The following is an 18,548-nucleotide window of genomic DNA, read 5'->3' as shown; positions in this document are numbered from 1 at the left end:
TCTTCAGTAAAATGTTGAACTATGACAAGCACCAACATGAAATATTGCCCTAAACGGCCCTTCAGCAACATTTCCTAGTATGTGCAATCGCCAAAATGAAGCATTCACCCAAGCGACCCCTTCAGTAAAAAGTGGATGTATGCACAAATCGTAAATTCACCCCTGGAGTTGCACCTGTGTCCTTCTTGGACAGTGGAGATAGGTGCAGATCGTGGAAATAAGGGTAAAACTTGGCTGGGCTTGTAAGGACCTTAGGGTCATTAGTCTAGTAACCTCCTCCTGTGATCCTATGTTTTCTCAATAAGACAATGCATCTGTGTGAAACAGGATCTTGGTTAACTATCTAGAACTAACTAGCTTAGTAGCACAAGGTGCACATCACTTCTGAAGATAGAATGGTGAAGACAGTGCACTCACACTCAGCCACACACACACCACCTGATATAATTAATTTTCTACATAAAGTGCACTATTGCTTTACAGTTGCCAATAATATCAAAGGAAACATTCAGCATGACAGGAGGATCTAATGAGTTTGAATTTTTAGTTATCATGCTTTTCACATAATAACAGCAAGTAAACTATGTTCATGTCTCAGTCATTTATCTTTACCCTCTGAAACAATTCCTAAGAAAAATACAAAGGTGATTAAAAGCAACCTATCAGACCATAAATCACTGAGTATGCTCCCTATAACAATAAACTGTTGCAGTCCCAGAAATCATGCTTTCACGTGTCGCTCTCTTCTCACATCTACAGCAACCCCCCAAAAAATTACTGGAAACATATATTGCAGTCTACTAAGTTTACTCCTCCTATTCCCAGACCTCTACCACACCATTACTTTGTAACCTAAGCACAGATACTCTACAGCCTCATAAGTGTAATCATCATATCTCCCCATGCTTGTACAGCACAAAACCCACAGTTGGGTGCAATAAGGGGACAATTAAATGTTTCATATAAAAGGGACTCAAGTCATGCATGGAAATGAAAAAAAAAAATTTTTAAAGGTGATACAAAACAGAACAATAAAAAAAGGGTCTATATTAGAACATCGAAATTTCAGAACTTCAAATGTTCTAATATCGACCCCTAATAAGCGAAAGCTGAAAATAGCCAAGTTTCAGAAAACCAAATTTTTTCCTAGGGAATGAATTCAGTTGTCCGTTCCTGTTGTTTCGCAATTTTCAGCTCTGCGGTGGAAATTTACGGGTCAGGTTCAGGTAAGTATGCGATTGTGTGGACGTGTGGGTTAGGTGAGTTAGGGTTAGGGCGCGGGTGAGGTGTGTGTGCGATAGTGACGGACCTTAGGGTTGGAGTTTGGGTTAAGTTAAGTGGGTAGATAGTGGCGTATGTACAGTTTAGTGTAGGTTTAGATGTAAGATTTTAGGTGTATGTATGTGGATTGATGTTTGTTTGGTGTGTTTGTATTGTGTGTATGTGTTTTGGTACAGCAAATTTTTTCCCTAGGAAAAAATTTGCTGTTCTGAATTTTCGATGTTATCAGTTTTCGGTTACTAGGGGTCTATATTAGAACATTCGAAGTTCTGAAACTTCGATGCTCTAATAGAGACCCTAAAAAAACAATGCAAGCTCCAAGGCATGGGGGATGTCTTTGTCTACATGTATATTCTACCTATATACCATACTTTTACCTGTTTATTTTCACTATACCTCTTGCTAATAGTAATACCACTCCTTAGACACTACCATCATCTTCACTATACTGTCTTCAACCTACAACTAAACCAATGACATGATTTTTATGAACTCATAAAGGTTCAAGCATATCTCAATGGCTAAACTTCTATAACAAATATTCAGGCCAAACTGCTGTAAATGGTATGTACACAATGTGCTCTCTTATAATCCTGACTAAGAATTAGCATAATGATTTACAGTATCAGTGTCATGTGTAGAATGTACTATACGCTAAGTGAAATATTTCAGTTGTACTAACATCTCCTCTGTTTTCTTCATTTTTACATATTTAACATCCCTGCAATTTGCTGCAAATATTATTGTGTTTTCTCAAAAGAGTGTGTTTTATAATGTAAATGTAACCAGTTCTATTTATATTACTGAAACGCATCTTTTTCCATCATATTTACTCTTGGAGCTTTTTTTCTCTGGGACTTCAATGCAAGTGGGCTCTGCCCAGCAGGACTTCTCCAGTCAGCAAAACAGTAAAACATATAATGCCAATAAATCAAATGGCCCCTTACCAATTCAGGAATGGCATATGCAGAGTACAGAAACCAGAAATGACCTCTGCAAAACAGTAGAAAAGCAAAGGCTTGTATACAGGCTATAGGATACTGTGTACATGCCATGCCACAGTGGCTGCATGCAGTAGTGATAGCTCTTAGTAACTGACCCGTACTCCTTCTACAACACCAACAAATGGACATTTAGAATGGCCAAGTATGATAGTAAGAAACTGCCCTGCACTGCTGAAAGCCACTCTTTTTGATTCTCTACCTTGTCATTTTCAATGGACAAAACATTTTCCTTCATCTAAACACTGATGATAGTCAAACACGTTACCGGGCATGAAGCAATGAGGTTAAAACTGTACAACAGGAAAACTTTTAATTTTGATAGGACTGTGAAAACAAGCTAGGCTCATTGGTAACGGCTTTGTGCTATCCTGCACAAATCTTTCTTCACCCTACTTTAGGCACCCAAAAAAAGTGGTAACTGCCACTCGGAGAACCCATATCTCTCCAGTCTTACAGCCCCTTGCCAATCCGTACTTCAAATGCAGACTTATTTTGGTTATTAGTAGGGGCACCAGATATTTCATCTTGCTTACCCTCTAGTGCTCCATCAACGCAATTCAGCTACGTGCTTCTCGCCACACCTAGTGTAACTGTTCGTGTTCTTCATACCAAAACAAAAGCATACATATACAAATTATATTTAATGCTTATAGAACGGTAGTTGGTAGATTACAGTAGTGTGGAGCTGAGTGAATCAATACTTCTGGCAACAAATGGACCATCGTCATTGCTGCTGCAACCTAACCTAACTGTTGTGCGGTTTTGCGGTTTGTTTTGAAAACTTTCTGTATCTGTACTCATGCCTTTCCTAGAACAGACTAGAGATCCCCTGGACAGAACTGGGTGAAAAATAGCAATAGCTGGAAAAGATATAATAATAATGTGAGTGATTACATCAGTGACATCCTGAATTCTATCTAACAGGTGCGTAAGAAGCTGAGGATCATTCCTTAATATGTACATTTATTTACAGTCATTTCAGCAGCAGACATGTATGTCTTCAGTATTAGTCAGTGGTTTTAAGGCAACTAACAAGTAGTATAATAAGAACAATTTATGCTGTTATAAAATTAAATTTGAGTTGTCCGTATATGTGTTTGTATGGGAACACTTCACATAATCGAATTACTGAAATCTCGAATGTCATATGGTCGAGACCACATGATCGAGATTTCAGTAAATCGAAGATGTGTAGTGTATAAAAATAAGAGTTTACTTACCTTAATACATTGCGTGCAGACAGAGGCAAGGATTCTTGTACGCTCTGTGTGTACGTAATGTTTTTTTTTTTTTTGTGGTGTTGACAGGAAATGAGAAATCTCCCATTTTGTGCTTCCACATACAGCGCAAGACTGGAGATTTCCCATTTCCCCACTGTAGCGCGACCTTGGAGTTGGTATATTTAAGTAGGGGGGGTGTGGGGGGCACAGCCAGGGGGGCGAAGCCCCCTGCAAAAGCAAAGTTTGTGGTATTTTTTTTTTTTTTTTTTTTTTTTTGGTTTCGCTTCAGAAGTTCGAGTTTACGAAACTCGATCTTTTGCTTACGGTTATTTGCAGTTCGAGATTTTGTAAATTCAAGCTTCTGAAGTGAATCCGTTTGTATATGACCCTGTATGTCAGCTTTCTACTAGACTCTGTATACCGACTAACTTACTCTAGGGAGAAGGGATTTATTTCAAGTGTGTATGTATGTTTTCTACATAACGGTTAAAAGAGGACCAGGGAGAAAGTGACAAAGTGTGAGCATGCATGGGGGAGGTGAAATTAGGTTATCAGCTCTGCATTCTGAATCTTGAGCAAAAGTTCGAAAGTATTTTTCTTCTGTCAATACGGTTTGATTATAAATAAGATAATAGCTGCATACTATTAGCTTATGTGCTGTAGAATAATGCGATGTCTTGACGATGTTGTTGTTGTTTGTCTTTCGGCTTTTCACGGTTAGGGGTCGCCACAGTGGAACTCCAGTCCACTAATGATTGGCAGTAGATTTTCACGAACGCCGAGGTGCCATCTCGACGTCCAACCTTCAATGAAGGCACGCCCATTTACGCATATTTTTCAAACACCCACCCAACCGCGGAAGGACATGCAGACTCCACACAGAAGGCACTCCCTGCACTCCAGCCGAGAATCGAACGGGAGAACCTCTTGCTGTGAGGCAACAACGGTACCGCTGCACCACCGCGGTCCATTTCTAAAAAAGTATACAGAAAACACATATAGAATGGGCTAGCTGTGATCGTGCAAGGCAAGCCAATTTTCTCAAAAAAATTCCAATATGAGCACCTAGCAACTCCACGATGAAAAATTAAGTTGAGAAGGTAACTGAAAAAGTTCAGGTACTTTTTCAACTTATTTTTTAACAGTAGATCTGAAATAAGAGTGTAAAGTAACTTGCGCTTGTGGAAGGCACTTGGGTGTAACAGTATACAGTATGTAGCACCTCAGAGAGCACTCTGGTTTAAGCACAGAGGAGCCATGTGAAGGTACTCTGAGTTAATGAGTTAAAATTGCATGACTAGTTAGATGACTTCTTAAATTACCAGACACTGTTTACTTTTGTTTATGCAGTAATATTCAACAGAGTTATATTTTGTAAATTGCAGTAAATGAACAGTAGGGTGAATCTGTTAGTATACATTGTACAAATATGCACTCTAACATTCCTTCTGTTTTACCTGCAGGTTGGATGTTTAACAACAATGGCTATTTTGCTTCATGAAATCCCTCATGAGGTGAGTGACAAGTTTCATAATTTTATATAACAGTGTTTATTGGCTCAGAGGCTGTTCAAAAGAACACTGACCTAGAAAAATGAGGATCAAAAACATCGTTTCCCATCTCTAAGTCCTGCTTAGATTTGAGTTTCAAATTTGTAGCCATTCAGCAGTATATGGTAGCCAATACAGTCTTGGTATAATAATTCATGCAACAACTGTAACACCCACAGAGATGCCTTATTAAAAGGATGTATGGCCTGAACAGCATGTCCTACATGGACAGACTGAAAGCCCTGTCGCTATACTCGGTATCCTGCAGACTGAGAGAGCTGGCCTGTGTCTGGCGTACAAGGAATCCTCCAACCCAATACTGACAGATTTACTGTACATCAGTAAGCCAGATAAATGGCATCAGCATTACTTGGTCTAGGGATCTAAACTTCTGCAACATTAACAGAGTGGTTTGGAGGGACAGATATATTTTGCAAAGGATACTGCTGCTGTGGATCATGTTCCCCATCGCATAAAAATAGAAGTTATGTCCTTACCATAACGTTCCATGTGGAGTGTTCATCTCGCCTTTGTTCTTACACATGGGTTCGGAGCCGATCCTCGGCTCCGTGTCGGCCGCTTGCAAGCTCTGCATCGAGAAGAAGCTCGAGATCACCTAATACCCACAATCCCCCTCTGCCTTTACCTCAGATCTAGTTTGCAAGCAAACCAGCAGCCATAGAGAGCACACTCATACCAAAATTTACACAATCAAAGGATCATCTATATACATATATATATATACATATATATATACACAAGTGTATCATACAAATACAACTATTGCAAATGCAGAAGGAGAATACTCCAGACCAGGCACCAAATTGAACGTTCTTCCTGAGGGTGGGAGGGTGGGAATGTAAGAACAAAGGCGAGATGAACACTCCACATGGAACGTTATGGTAAGGACATAACTTCTATATGTGAGAGTGTTCAATCTCGCCTTTGTTCTTACACATGGGTAGCGTCCCTAGCTCCATGATCCTGAGGAACTCACGGGAGAACGTTCTTGAGCACAGTGGAACCAAAGGTTGCCCTATCCCTAGAAACCCTGTCCACTTTGTAATGAGAGATAAATGTATGCGGTTTAGCCCAAGTAGCAGCTGCACAAATCGTGTCTAATGGTAAGCGAGCTGCGTGAGCCAAGGATGTAGACACTGATCTCGTAGAATGTCCTTTAGGTTTGACCGATAAGGTTTGATTAGAAGACTCATAAACGTATATGATACAATCAGTTAGCCATTTGGAAAGAGTTCGTTTAGTAACCGCTACACCTTTCCTGCTGTCAGCAAAGGCTACAAATAGTTGATCAGATTTCCTGTGATCTTTTGTTCTATCCAAATAAAACCTGAGTTGTCTGTGGACATCCAATTTGTGCAACATATACTCTAACTTATTAGAGTGATTTTTGAAAAAGGTGGGTAATTCAATGGACTGATTAATATTATTAGTAGAGCAAACTTTGGGGAGAAAGGATGGATTAGTGCGAAGAGATACTCTGTCAGAGTGGAAAATCAAATAAGCGTGTTTAATAGAAAGAGCCTGAAGCTCAGACACTCGCCTAGCGGATGTAATGGCCACCAGGAAGAGAGTCTTCCACGATAAAAACTTCAATGGGCAAACTGAGGCTGGCTCAAAAGGGGGCAACATCAATTTAGAAAGTAAGAGGTTCAGATTCCAAGGTGATGTAGGAGTTCTAACTGGTGGTCTAATATGAAAGGATCCTTTTAAAAAAGCCTTACAAAGTCTGTGAGCCATAACAGGCGCACCACATTCTTCCACATGAAAGTTGGAAATGGCAGCCAATTGCACTCTTAAAGTGGCAGGAGAAGCTCCTTCATGGAACAATTCTGTCAAAAACTCCAAGATCTTGTTTAACGGAGCTATAACAGGGTCCAAATGATGTGAATTCGCCCACAAGATGAAACGCTTCCATTTACTGGTGTAGGTTTTTGTAGTGGAAGCTTTATGAGAAGCCACTAATATATTCTGAACTGCCGGTGTAAGGGAGTCAGACCTGGCTAGAAAGGGAAGCGGAGCAGCCAAGCTGCTAGATGGAGTGATTCGAGAGATGGGTGAGGAACTCCTGACGAGTGAGTCAGTAGATCTGGCTCTGGGTCCAGAATCCAAGGTCCCCGAATGCGGTGTTGCAATAGAAAGGGGAACCAAATTTGACGAGGCCAGAATGGGGCAATGAGGATTATCATCCTCTGAAGGTTGTTGGCTTTCTGCAGAAACTTTGCAATCAGGGGAAAGGGAGGAAAAGCATACAGGAGACCCGGGGCCAATCGTGCACCAGCGCGTCCCTGGGGACTTCCCTGGAGGGGTAATAGGGCAAAGTAGCTCCTGCATTTGGCGTTCATTGGAGACGCAAAAGATCGCAGGAAGGCTGGCCCCACTGCGAAATATCTCCTTCACAATTGACTGTTTGCGGGGCCACTCGTGCGGCAAAAGGATTGCTCTGCTCAGCCTGTCGGGTATGACCTGGGATGAACCCCGGATGTGCGTTGCGATCAGAAAGCGACCCGTGGACTCCGCCCATTGCCAAATTCTCATGGCCTCTCTGCATAGTTGATAAGACCTGGTTCCCCCTTGCTTGTTTATGTACCAGACTACAGACATGTTGTCTGTCTGAACTGCAATAGTCCCTAGAGGAAGAAGGGGAGCAAAGTGTTGCAACGCTAAAACACTGCCCTCAACTCCAGAACATTGATGTGCAGATTGTACTCCAAATTGGTCCATTCGCCTTGGACTGTCTGTCCCTGAAAGATGCCCCCCCACCCTATCAGGGAAGCGTCCGTGGTTATCGGCGCTGACGTGGGTAGCACAAATGGTCTTCCGCTGGAAAGGTTGCAAGTCTGAAGCCACCAAGTTAGGTGTGATTTGCATGTGTTTGTAATCAGAATTTCGTGTGTCAGAGGTAGCTGTTGGAACGACCATTGTGCAAACAGTAGCCATTGTAGAACTCTCATGTGCAGTCTTCCCAATGGTATCGCAATGAGAGAAGCTGCCATGAGACCCAAGACCTTTAGAACCAGCTTTGCTGGGGATTTTTTGGACGACAGAAGGAGAGAAATGTGGCTTTGAAGTGAGACTATCCTTTCTGGAGGAAGCCTTAGAATTAAATGATGCGTATCTAATTCCGCTCCTATGAATAAGATATGCTGTGATGGCTGTAATAAAGATTTTTCGAAATTTACGGAAATTCCGAGGTGAACACAAAGTTGTAGAGTGTAATCCCTGGCCTGTATCAGTTGACGCCGGGTGGTGGCAGACAGGAGCCAGTCGTCCAGATACGGAAACACCTGGAATCCTAGGCGTCTCAGATGAGACGCTACCACTGCCATGCATTTGGTGAAAACCCTGGGGGCTGAGGTCAGACCAAAGGGCAGGGCTCGAAACTGATAGTGACTGGCTCCCAGCCGGAAGCGCAAATGATCCCTAGACGCCCTGGCCATTTTGATGTGGTAGTATGCGTCCTTCAGATCTATTGAGCACATCCAGTCGTCCTTCTGTAGGAATGGAAGGATCGATTGAAGCGGGACCATTCGGAACTTTTCTTTCTTGACAAAGGTGTTGAGGTTGTTTAGGTCCAGAATCGGCCTCCAGTCCCCTGTCTTCTTTGGAACTAAAAAGAACCTTGAGTAAGTTCCGAATCCTATTTGGTCCGCTGGGACTGGTTGGATGACTCTTTTTTCTAGCAGCTTTGAAATTTCTATAGCTGCTGGGTCTCGCAGATGGGGCGGTACATCTGGGAGTTTTCTCTTTGGAATGGGGGTGGATAGGAATGGTATTCTGTAACCTCTGGTAACAACGCTTTTTACCCAGTTGTCTGTAGTAATGTTTTGCCAGGCCTGAGGGTATAAAGCTAAGCGACCCCCGACTGCCTCCAGAGCAGGACAGTCGGGCCTCCTCTCAGGAGTGCTGGAAAGGTTTTCCAGGGGGGGTATCCCTGTCACCTTGGTTTTGCGGACCCCCTCTGCCGCCAGGGTGGCGTCTTCCACCTCTGCCCCCTCCTCTGCCTGTAGAGGGGGCATCACCCTGTGTGCCTGGGAAAGATCCTTGGGGTTTTCGAAACCACATTTTCCCACCACGTTGCCCTTTGGGGTACGGTCTGGAAAGGGTGGAAAACGGACTCCGACAGCAGACAGAGTCTTTCCCTCCTGTTCACACCGGGTAAGGGTCTCCTTTACTTTGGGGCCAAAGAGAGTGGCACCATCAAATGGGGCGTTAGTAAAGGAAGACTTGAAGGCTTCCGCAAATGAACATAAGCGCATCCAGGATTGCCTGCGAAGAGCAATCACTGAAGCTGCTGCCCTACTCGATCCTTCGGCTGCGTATGATATCAGCCTCATGGATGAGTTAACAATGGATGTAAGGGTATTTAGATGTGCTGTAACTTTCTCTGAGACCGCACATCTGTAGTACCCTGGAGGGTATCTCCCAGCTCTTTGACTAGATCCCTCTGTAAACGTGTAAAATGGGTCAAATAGTTCAGGGATCGCATAGAAAAAGCCGCTGAACTAAAAATGCGCTTCCCGTATCTGTCCATAGTCCTAGAATCTTTGTTAGGCAGATGGACAGATGAGGAAGATTCCGACATCTCCTTTTTCGTGGCCGCTGCCACCACCATGGCGTCCACTGGAACTCCCTTTGTGAGGTAAGCCTTGTCTTGGGGTGCAGTGATGTACTTATTAGGCTTCCTAGGGACTGGTTCCACCGTGTCAGGTGTCTCCCACGCCCTTCGAGCAATCAACTCCATTAACTCATCGAAGGCGGAGTGACCCAGGAGGAGGAAGGGCGAGCACCGAATGCCTTCAGCAAGACTGACTCATCCTCAGAAGGGGAAGGGACTGCCAATCACCTCTCTGCTTTAGGATCTCCAAGATGTCAGAAAAAGAGACATCTTCTGAAGGTGACTTTGGGGACCCTTCTGACTCATCCAAGTCAGTATCGGATGTCAAAGATTCTTGTGGAGAATCTAAGTGTCTCCTCTTACACAATCTTTTCCTAGGGACTTCTTCGGGGGAGCATCCGAAGAAGCCTCCGAGGAAGAGGGGGCACCCTCCAGGGGTGGCTGAGACACCGGTGCTCGACGCTTGGATGTGGCCGTTGGTGCAGAGGAAGATAACGGTCCTTTATGGGGAGGAGAGGCTACTTCTACTGATGTGGTTGTCTGGGTAGACAACACCTTCCTCATGAGATCGAATGCCCCCGGGTCCCGAGTCGAGGAATCTCCCGGTTCCGAAGAAATGGGAAGAATCCCCGAAACAGGCACCGAAGGCATTGACCCCGAGAACGGAGCCGAATCGATCCGCGCCGAGGCCCCGAGAGGAAGAGTCGGAACCGAAACATCGGTTCGACTCTCGGCCCCGGAACCAAGGATGGATCGTCGGCTCTGAGACTCCGGTACCGGATCCGACGGAGTCGAGGTGAACGGAGCCGACCGAGAAAAGGACGGTTCTGGCACCGAGGGCTCCACAATCAGTAGATCAACCTCTTCCGGCTCCAAAGACTGGACAGGTCTCGGAGGAGGAAGGGATGGAGATAATGGAAGGCCTTCAAGTTTCGACACCAATTGGGTGGAAACCGAGATAAGTTTGGATAGGGCCGTATGTTCCAATAATTTCTGCACCACACGGTCCACATCAATGTCGGAGAGGGGCTTGGAAGAACGGGTCGAAGGAACCGAAGACGGAGCCGACCTCAACAGTGTCGGGGGAGGGAGCTCCATCACCGGTTCCAAGACTCGAGGCTCGGAAACTGACAACAGTTGAACACTCGGCCCCGAAGTCTGTGGAACCGGTGATCTAACTTTAGCTGAAGAGCTCAGAGCCGATGACTTGGGCTCCGACGTCTTCGATTCCTTCGAGGACTTGGATGCCTGGTCAGAAGCATCCAGAGCCTCCTGAAAGGAAGGTTTTAACAAACCTCTATCCATTAGTTTCCTGCGCCTATCTGTCATGACCCTCCCACTGAAAGAATGACAAATAGAGCAGTCTTCTTGCAGATGGAGAGGGCCAAGACAGTAGACGCAGGAACTATGATTGTCAGTTACTGACATTTTTTGCCCACATTGGCAACGCTTAAACCCCGATTTAGCCTTTTCAGACATGTCACTATAAAAGAGAGAAAAGTCAAATCCAGTCAAATAGTCAAGTCCGGTAAAATTGTCAAATACAGTAATGTTAGTCAATCCGGTTGTCAAATCCTAGAAGGGGTGGTAGGCCCCGAAGAGAACTCTAAGTTTTAACAACTTAACGGTACCGAGATTCCCTTAACCTTACCACACACACACAAAATATCACTAAATAACTTTATATAATAAAGTACCAAGAAAAAATACAAGAAAAAAATTCTTAATCTTATCTCAGGTGCTCGAGCTCGACCCAGTGATGCGAACGCTGCAGCGGCAAACTAGATCTGGGGTAAAGGCAGAGGGGGATTGTGGGTATTAGGTGATCTCGAGCTTCTTCTCGATGCAGAGCTTGCAAGCGGCCGACACGGAGCCGAGGATTGGCTCCGAACCCATGTGTAAGAACAAAGGCGAGATTGAACACTCTCACATCAACGTTCATCCTTGTCCATATTCAGTTGCAGTTTGGATCTGTGGATGGAAAACAGAACATTTACCACAGGACTGCCCCTTGTATTACTAATGCATGGATCCCCTCAAATTATCTATGATATGATCCCAGCTATTCTCCTTAGGGGTAATATGGGATAGGTAAGGCTAATCTCGAACCAAATGGGACAGGTTAATTTGAGCACAAAAAGGGAAGTTAACTAGGCTTAACATAGCCCACAAAGGCGGCTAGTGTAGTAATTACCTACGAACCTATATGAGTAATAGATTTTCTACGTATGGAACTTTTTCAAAACTTATTTGGAAATGAATATCCTTATGATTGTGAGATAGAGTTGTAATTTTTAAGAATTAGTAATACCTTAAGCAAGTTGTCAGTAAAGGCTTCATAAGGCATGATTGCTTTACCTCTAATATATCTGTAATGCATAGGGTTGCCACCCCTCTGTTTATTTTCCGGACTATCCGGAAATCAAACTGATTCTCCGGTAGTCCGGAAAAACACTTTAAAACTTCGATATTCTGTTTCAAAAAGGAAACAGACTATACGAGTTTGTAAATTGGCTGATTCACTATGCTTTTTTTTCAGAAAAGCATAGTAAATCAGCCGAAAGCAAGCAGCAGGAATGGAAAAAGAGGGAGTTCCCCGCCAAATTATGTCATCTTGACATCACAAAATGGGCGGAATGTTGGTGGGAGAGGGGGTGGGCGGGGTTACTGGTGACACGAGGGGTGTGGCTTTACTCCAGTTTTAGCCATGTCGAAAGGTGGCAACCCTAGTAATTCATGGTGAATAAATTCAGATAATTACACCTTCTACTAGAACATAGATCTTGCTGAAATTTTTTGAACAGACTCCACTTTCTGCAATTCATATTTATGTATACAGAATATTTTGTTGTGCTCCATTATAGGTCTTATCAAATGATCAGTATAATTCAACCTTGTTTTTATCATTTCTCAGTGATAGCAATCTGAACATGAAACCTAAATTTCTTAGTGCTTAACTGTGGTGACAAGTAAGTGAGTTTGAAAGGCACAGATCTGAAGTAGTTAACTTCATTTATCTGCAACCTGTGGGTATTTGGATCCATATCAGATCCGTGCCGGCAAAATTTTATCAAGCATCTGCTCCAAGCACCTCCTCTTACCCATAATCCCTCATTTCTCCAACCTTCCCCCAGATCTCATTTGCCGCTTCATGCATACGCTTCGTGGTCTCTATAGCTCCAAGTTGGGTGTAATAAGTGGATCTTTTGGTACTTAAATTAGTGTGTGACAGTAGTTGTTTGTGAGCAACCCTTCCTCCCCTTAGTCTTGTCAGTTTGTTGTAAAAAAAAAAAAAAAATAGTTTAGAAAGTTTGTGTTTTTGAGGTAGAGTAGACCTTGTGTGTGTGCGTGTCTAGTTTAGCGTTTGGCTGTGTGAAGTGTGTTTATGGCTCACCAGCCTAAACCAACATTTAAAAAATGCACAGAGTGTGGCCACAAGCTTTCACCGGCTGATGGCCACACTCTGTGTGTTATTTGCCTGGGCGTTCCCCATCTTAGTCTGCCATGTGCTGTGTGTGCAGGGTTCAACCTCAGGCCCTAAAAGAGAGGAAGGCGAAACTGGTAGCCAAGGGCCTGCTACCAGTTTCTGCTTTAGAGACGACGGCCTCGACATCGGCTCCAGTAGCCGACCAACACCCCCCCCCCCCCAGGCTGGGACTCAACTTCTCTCTAAGCCTGCTGAGACGGGGACAAAAATCTAAGGACAAGGACAAAAGAGAGAGAGAGAAAAGGGTGGAAAGGCACCGCAAGTGATCTCCTGAGCGGGAGCCATTTCCCAGTCCACCTGCAAAAGTTGTTAGGACCAGTTCTCCTCGGCTCCATTCCCCGAGGTTCTTCCTGGAGCGGACGGAGCCTTCGGACCAGAGGCCTTCTTCTAGGTCGTCTCACAGGGCCAGATGCGAGTCGGTTGCCTCCTCACGGTCGACTTGGAGTCTGTCGGAGCTTGATGTGGACCGGATGTTGTGGAAATTAATTCGGACCCAAATCCAAATGGGAGTCTTGACAGGCCCCTCTCTGGCAGGAGAGGGGACCTCTATGCACTTCTTCCATCCTATCTGGCCTTCCCCGATCCGACCTGCGGTTTCGGGGTTTATGGATCCGAGGATCCGAGGAGCTTGGGGGTTCGGCGCCAACGGTTCCTCCAACCTCGACGCCAGCCATTACCTTGAGTTCCTCGGATCAGACTTGTTCGGATCCGAGCAACTCTCGGGGCCGAGAACAGGGAGCCGAGTCCGAGGGAACAGAGATGTCTTCAGCTCTGACTTTGTCGGATCCTAGCCGTTCCTTCGGAACCCTGGCTACCTTGGCCTCGGCCCCGATCTTCACGACAGAGCCGGGGAGAACTTCTTCCTTGTTGGCTGCCATGGAGGTGCACTCTCCTTTGGCCTTCGACGTGGTGGAGAGGGTTCTCTCCCATGGATTGAAACCCCAGCCCATTACCTTGGACTCCACCCAGGCGGCCGTGGATTTGGTCACAACTCCCATCAGCTTGTCTCAAGGACAGTCCATGCTAGAGGACCCCCAGGTGGATCCCATTGTGGAACCCCCCGTAACTTATGAGCCCTCTTCAGACAGTCCCACTGAGGAGCCCCCCCCCCCCCCCGTAAGCATTCGTGTAAGAGGAGGCACATGGACTCCCCCGAGTCCCTCACAGAATATACTGACTTGGATGAAGGTCACCTCCCGAGGTTGTCTCCTTTTGAGACATCATGGAAATCCTCCGCCAGAGGGGAGGTTGGTCAGCCCCAAAACTCTCAACGGATGAGTCAGTATTCCTGGAGGCCTTTGGCACAGGCCCATCTACATCCTGGGTGTCCCCTCCTGCAGATCCATTAGTGGGTCTTATTACCACGCGGGCATGGAAGGAGCCTGACACCATAGAGCCAATACCCAAATGCCCAAACAGGATCCTTTCTACTCCCACAGACAGACAGGCTTGGAACAAGGGATCCCCACCAAGAGAGAACTGGCTCAGGAAAGTTCTTCGGTCCACCCTCTGGAGAAGGAGTCTAGGGCGGTGGATCACTTTGGGAAGCGAGTCTTTTCTTCAACGACGTTTTCCATACAAGCGCTGAATTATTTGGCACACGTTATTCGACTCCAGCAAGACCTGGTCACGGAATTCTCTATGTTGCCCCCAGAGTCCTTGTTGCCAGAGGACAAGCGACTGTTCTCTGTGAAAATGGTGACTCTGAAATCCGTTTCAAACACGTCGCAGCTAGGGAGGCTGGGACCAGCGTAGCTATGAGGCAGCACACTTGGCTCAGACTCTGTCAATTCGCGGACCCCTTCAAGGCATCATTCACAAATGCTCCTTCTGACGGTTCCTGACACCTTAGTCTAGAGCGAGAAGGATGGGAAGACTCTGTCTGCCGTCGAAGTCCACTTCTCCAGCCCTCAAAGATCCTTTTCTAGGAATCAGAGAGGGCAGAAGAAGATGTGGTTCCGAAAATGTCAGTTTTCCCGGGACACTCAGGACAACTTGTCCCCTAGAGGCAGAGGGGGACAAGACAGATGCTGCCTCAGAGGCAGAGGGGGTCCAAGGAAATTTGGGTCTAGGGAGACCTTCTCGGACAGACCCACGCAGCAACCCTGAGGGGTTTCCCGACTGTCCTACTCTGGAGACAGTCTGAGGAAGATTATCATTGCACCTAACGGCTTGGGAGTCTATCACGACAGACCGTTGGGTGCTCCAAATAATATCCAGAGGATACTCCATCCTGTTCCTTGCACCACTCATCCAATCAAAGCGCCTCCCGAATGTTCCCCCCACTCAAAGGGAGGCTGCAGCGCACAAAATTTCAAAGTTGCTTTACAATCGGGCCATCAAACCGGTCCCCCCAGATCAGTCCGGATTTGACGTTTACTCCAGGTTCTTTTTAGTGCCAAAAAAGATGGGGGACCTCAGACCCATATTGGACCTGTCAACCCTGAACCTGTTCGTAGCCAAGCAGAAATTCCAGATGGTCACCTTGCAGTCCATTCTAACTCATCTCCGAGAATGCGACTGCATGTGCTCGATAGACCTCCAGGACGCTTACTACCACATCAAGATTTGCAGCAGCTCCAGGAGTTTTCTTCACTTCCGGCTGGGAGCCAGTCATTTCCAGTTCAGATCCCTACCCTTCGGTCTCACCACAGCCCCCAGGGTGTTTACCAAGGTTATGGCAGTAGTAGCGGCTCACCTGAGGCTTCAGGGAATTCAGGTGTTTCCTTACCTAGACGATTGGCTCGTCTCTGCTGCCACCAAGCATCTACTTTGCATGGCCAGAGACTCCTTCCTGCATCTTGCAGTCAATCTAGGAATTACCATCAACATCTCGAAGTCCCACTTGAACCCGACACAGACCTTAGAATTTATAGGGGCACGGTTGGACACTCTACTATTACAAGTTTTTCTCACTCAGGACAGGGTCCAGAACCTACGGGCCAATGTGTCAGTGATCCTCGGACCCAGGACACTGATGGCGAGCGACGTTCTCCAAGCCCTAGGCTCCATGACCACAGCAATTTCAATTCTTCCATGTGCGTGCCTTCACATGAGGGTGCTAAAGTGGACCTTGGCAGTTCATTGGTCTTGATTAGACCTCCCCATGGACTACTCTATACGGATCAGCAGAGCCTACAAGATTTCTCTTCTTTGGTAGCTCCAATCGCAGGAAATCTTGGCAGGGTGTCCATTCTTAACATCCCCAGCCCAAGCCACAGTGACCACGGACGCCTCCCAGCTCAGGTTGGGGGGGCACTTTTTGGGAAGGATGGTCCAAGGCACATGGTCCCAGACCAAGACAAGTTTGCATATCAGTGTTGTGGAGATGAGGTCAGTGCTTTTAGCGTTGCAAGCCTTTCACGCTGTTCTTCCCCTGGAGACGATTGCAGTTCAGTCAGACAACATGTCTGTTGTCTGGTACATAAACAAACAAGGAGGGACCAGATCTTACCCTCTCTGCCGCGAGGCCATGAGAGTGTGGGAGTGGGCGATTTTCATCAGTCTATTTCTGATTGCAATGCACATCCCGGGATGTTCTAACATTTTAGCGGACAGACTGAGTCAGGCTATTCTAATGCCATACGAGTGGTCTCTGAAACAGTCAGTAGCGGAGGAGATCTTCCTAGCGTGGGAGTCACCCTTGCTGCGATCTTTTCGCATCTCCTTCCAACGCGAAGTGCAGCAAGTTCTTCGCTCTGATCCCCTCCCCAGGGGACTCCCCCAGAGACGCTGTTGTCCATGCTTGGCCTCCCGGGTTACTGTATGCCTATCCCCTGCTACCTCTCATTCCGAAGTTTCTTCAGAAAGCTTACCGACTGGGGTGCAAAGTGATCCTCATTGCCCCATTCTGGCTTCGTCAAGTGTGATTCCCCATCCTCTGGTCTCATGCTCTAACTCCTCCACGGATTCTGGATCCCTGCCTGACGGCTTGGTTGCTCCAGTTCCCTTGATCGCTAGGACTCCCAGTCTGTCTTCTTCGGTAAAGAGTATTCTGGTGGCATCCCTCAAAGCTTCTACTAGGAAGGTTTATCGCAGCAAATGGAAACGCTTCTCTATTTGCGCTTCTCAGAGAAACTTAGATCCATTTACAGCCCCGGTTCCTGCAGTGTTGGAGTTTTTGTCCTATATTTTCCAACATGGGCCAGTTCCTCCACAGTGAAAGTACAACTGGCAGCCATATCTAATTTTCATGTCAGCGAAAATCTGAATGCTCTGGCCTCTTTGAGATTGTGCAAGGCCTTTCTAAAAGGTACTTTTCTCTTGCGTCCCCTGGTTAAGAATTCCATACCTCCTTGGGACATTACTCTAGTTCTGCAGGCATTGGTGACACCCCCATTTGAACCAGCAGCGTCAGTAGACTTGAAATTCCTGTCCTGGAAGATAGCTTTTCTAGTGGCCATTACCTCGGCTAGAAGGGTTTCTGAGATCCAAGCTTTGTCTGCTGTGCCCCCCTACTTGATCTTTCATAAAGACAGGGTTTTGCTTCATACGAACCCTTCTTTCTTACTAAAAGTGGCTTCTGATTCTAATATTAACCAGATGATTAATCTGCCTGTGTTCTTTCCAAATTTCCAGAACAAGGGTGAATATAAGCTGCACTTGCTATATGTTCATAGACAGCTTCATTTCTATTTACACAGGACTAAACAATTTCGTAAGTCTGACCAGTTATTCGTGTCCTTTTCTAGACCCTTTTTGGGCAAGGCCATTTCCAAGGTCTCCTTGGCTAGATGGAATACACAATGTATACTGCAAGTCTATAGGGATAAAGCCCTCTCCCCATCTGGTCGCATTAAAACTCATTCTACCAGATCTATGGCAATTTCTGCTGCTTTTTTGGTCTAGGGTTTCTCTGGATGATATCTGTGCAGCAGCGGCCTGGGCAAGGTCACATACATTTATTTCTCATAAGTTGGATTTGATCTCTAGAGGGAGAGCATCCTTTGGCTCTGCGGTGCTCAGGAATATCCTTCCATGAGGGCCTCCCAGGAGTTTTGGTAGCTGGGGACTCTGTCCCACAGGTTGCAGATAAATGAAGTTAACTACTTCAGATAAAGAAGTTATGTTTTCACCATAACGTTCCATCTGAGTAGTTATACTTCATTTTCTGCAACCGTCCCTCCCTCCCTCCTTCTCCCGAACTTGTTGTAGGTTAACATTATTGAGTTGCTAATAGTTTGGTTAGTGGCAAACTCGATCTGAGGGAAGGTAGGAGAGGTGAGGGATTATGGGTAAGGGGAGGAGCTTGAAGCAGATGCTTGATAAAATATTGCCGGCTCGGACCCGATATAGATCCGAATACCCACAGGTTGCAGAAAATGAAGTATAACTACCCAGATGGAACGTTATGGTGAGTAAATAACTTAT

The 18,548-nt window shown here is 45.8% G+C and overlaps 1 protein-coding gene across 2 annotated transcripts in view; it reads left to right on the top strand.

The window, feature by feature from the left end:
* The window catches only part of SLC39A13 (solute carrier family 39 member 13), a 584,382-nt gene that overhangs the window by 339,728 nt on the left and 226,106 nt on the right, over positions 1 to 18,548 (top strand). For both annotated transcript variants that reach the window (XM_044082895.1, XM_044082894.1), the window contains one exon: positions 4,969 to 5,019. In XM_044082895.1, the coding sequence (XP_043938830.1) occupies positions 4,969 to 5,019 (51 nt within the window). The remainder of the gene's footprint in view (positions 1 to 4,968; positions 5,020 to 18,548) is intronic.

Source organism: Protopterus annectens, chromosome 9.part0 (assembly GCF_019279795.1).
Source record: "Protopterus annectens isolate FY-2018-M chromosome 9.part0, PAN1.0, whole genome shotgun sequence".
In the NCBI taxonomy this organism is placed as follows: domain Eukaryota; kingdom Metazoa; phylum Chordata; order Ceratodontiformes; family Protopteridae; genus Protopterus; species Protopterus annectens.
Note: the sequence above shows the minus strand (reverse complement) of the source record. Positions and strands in the feature narration are given on the sequence as shown.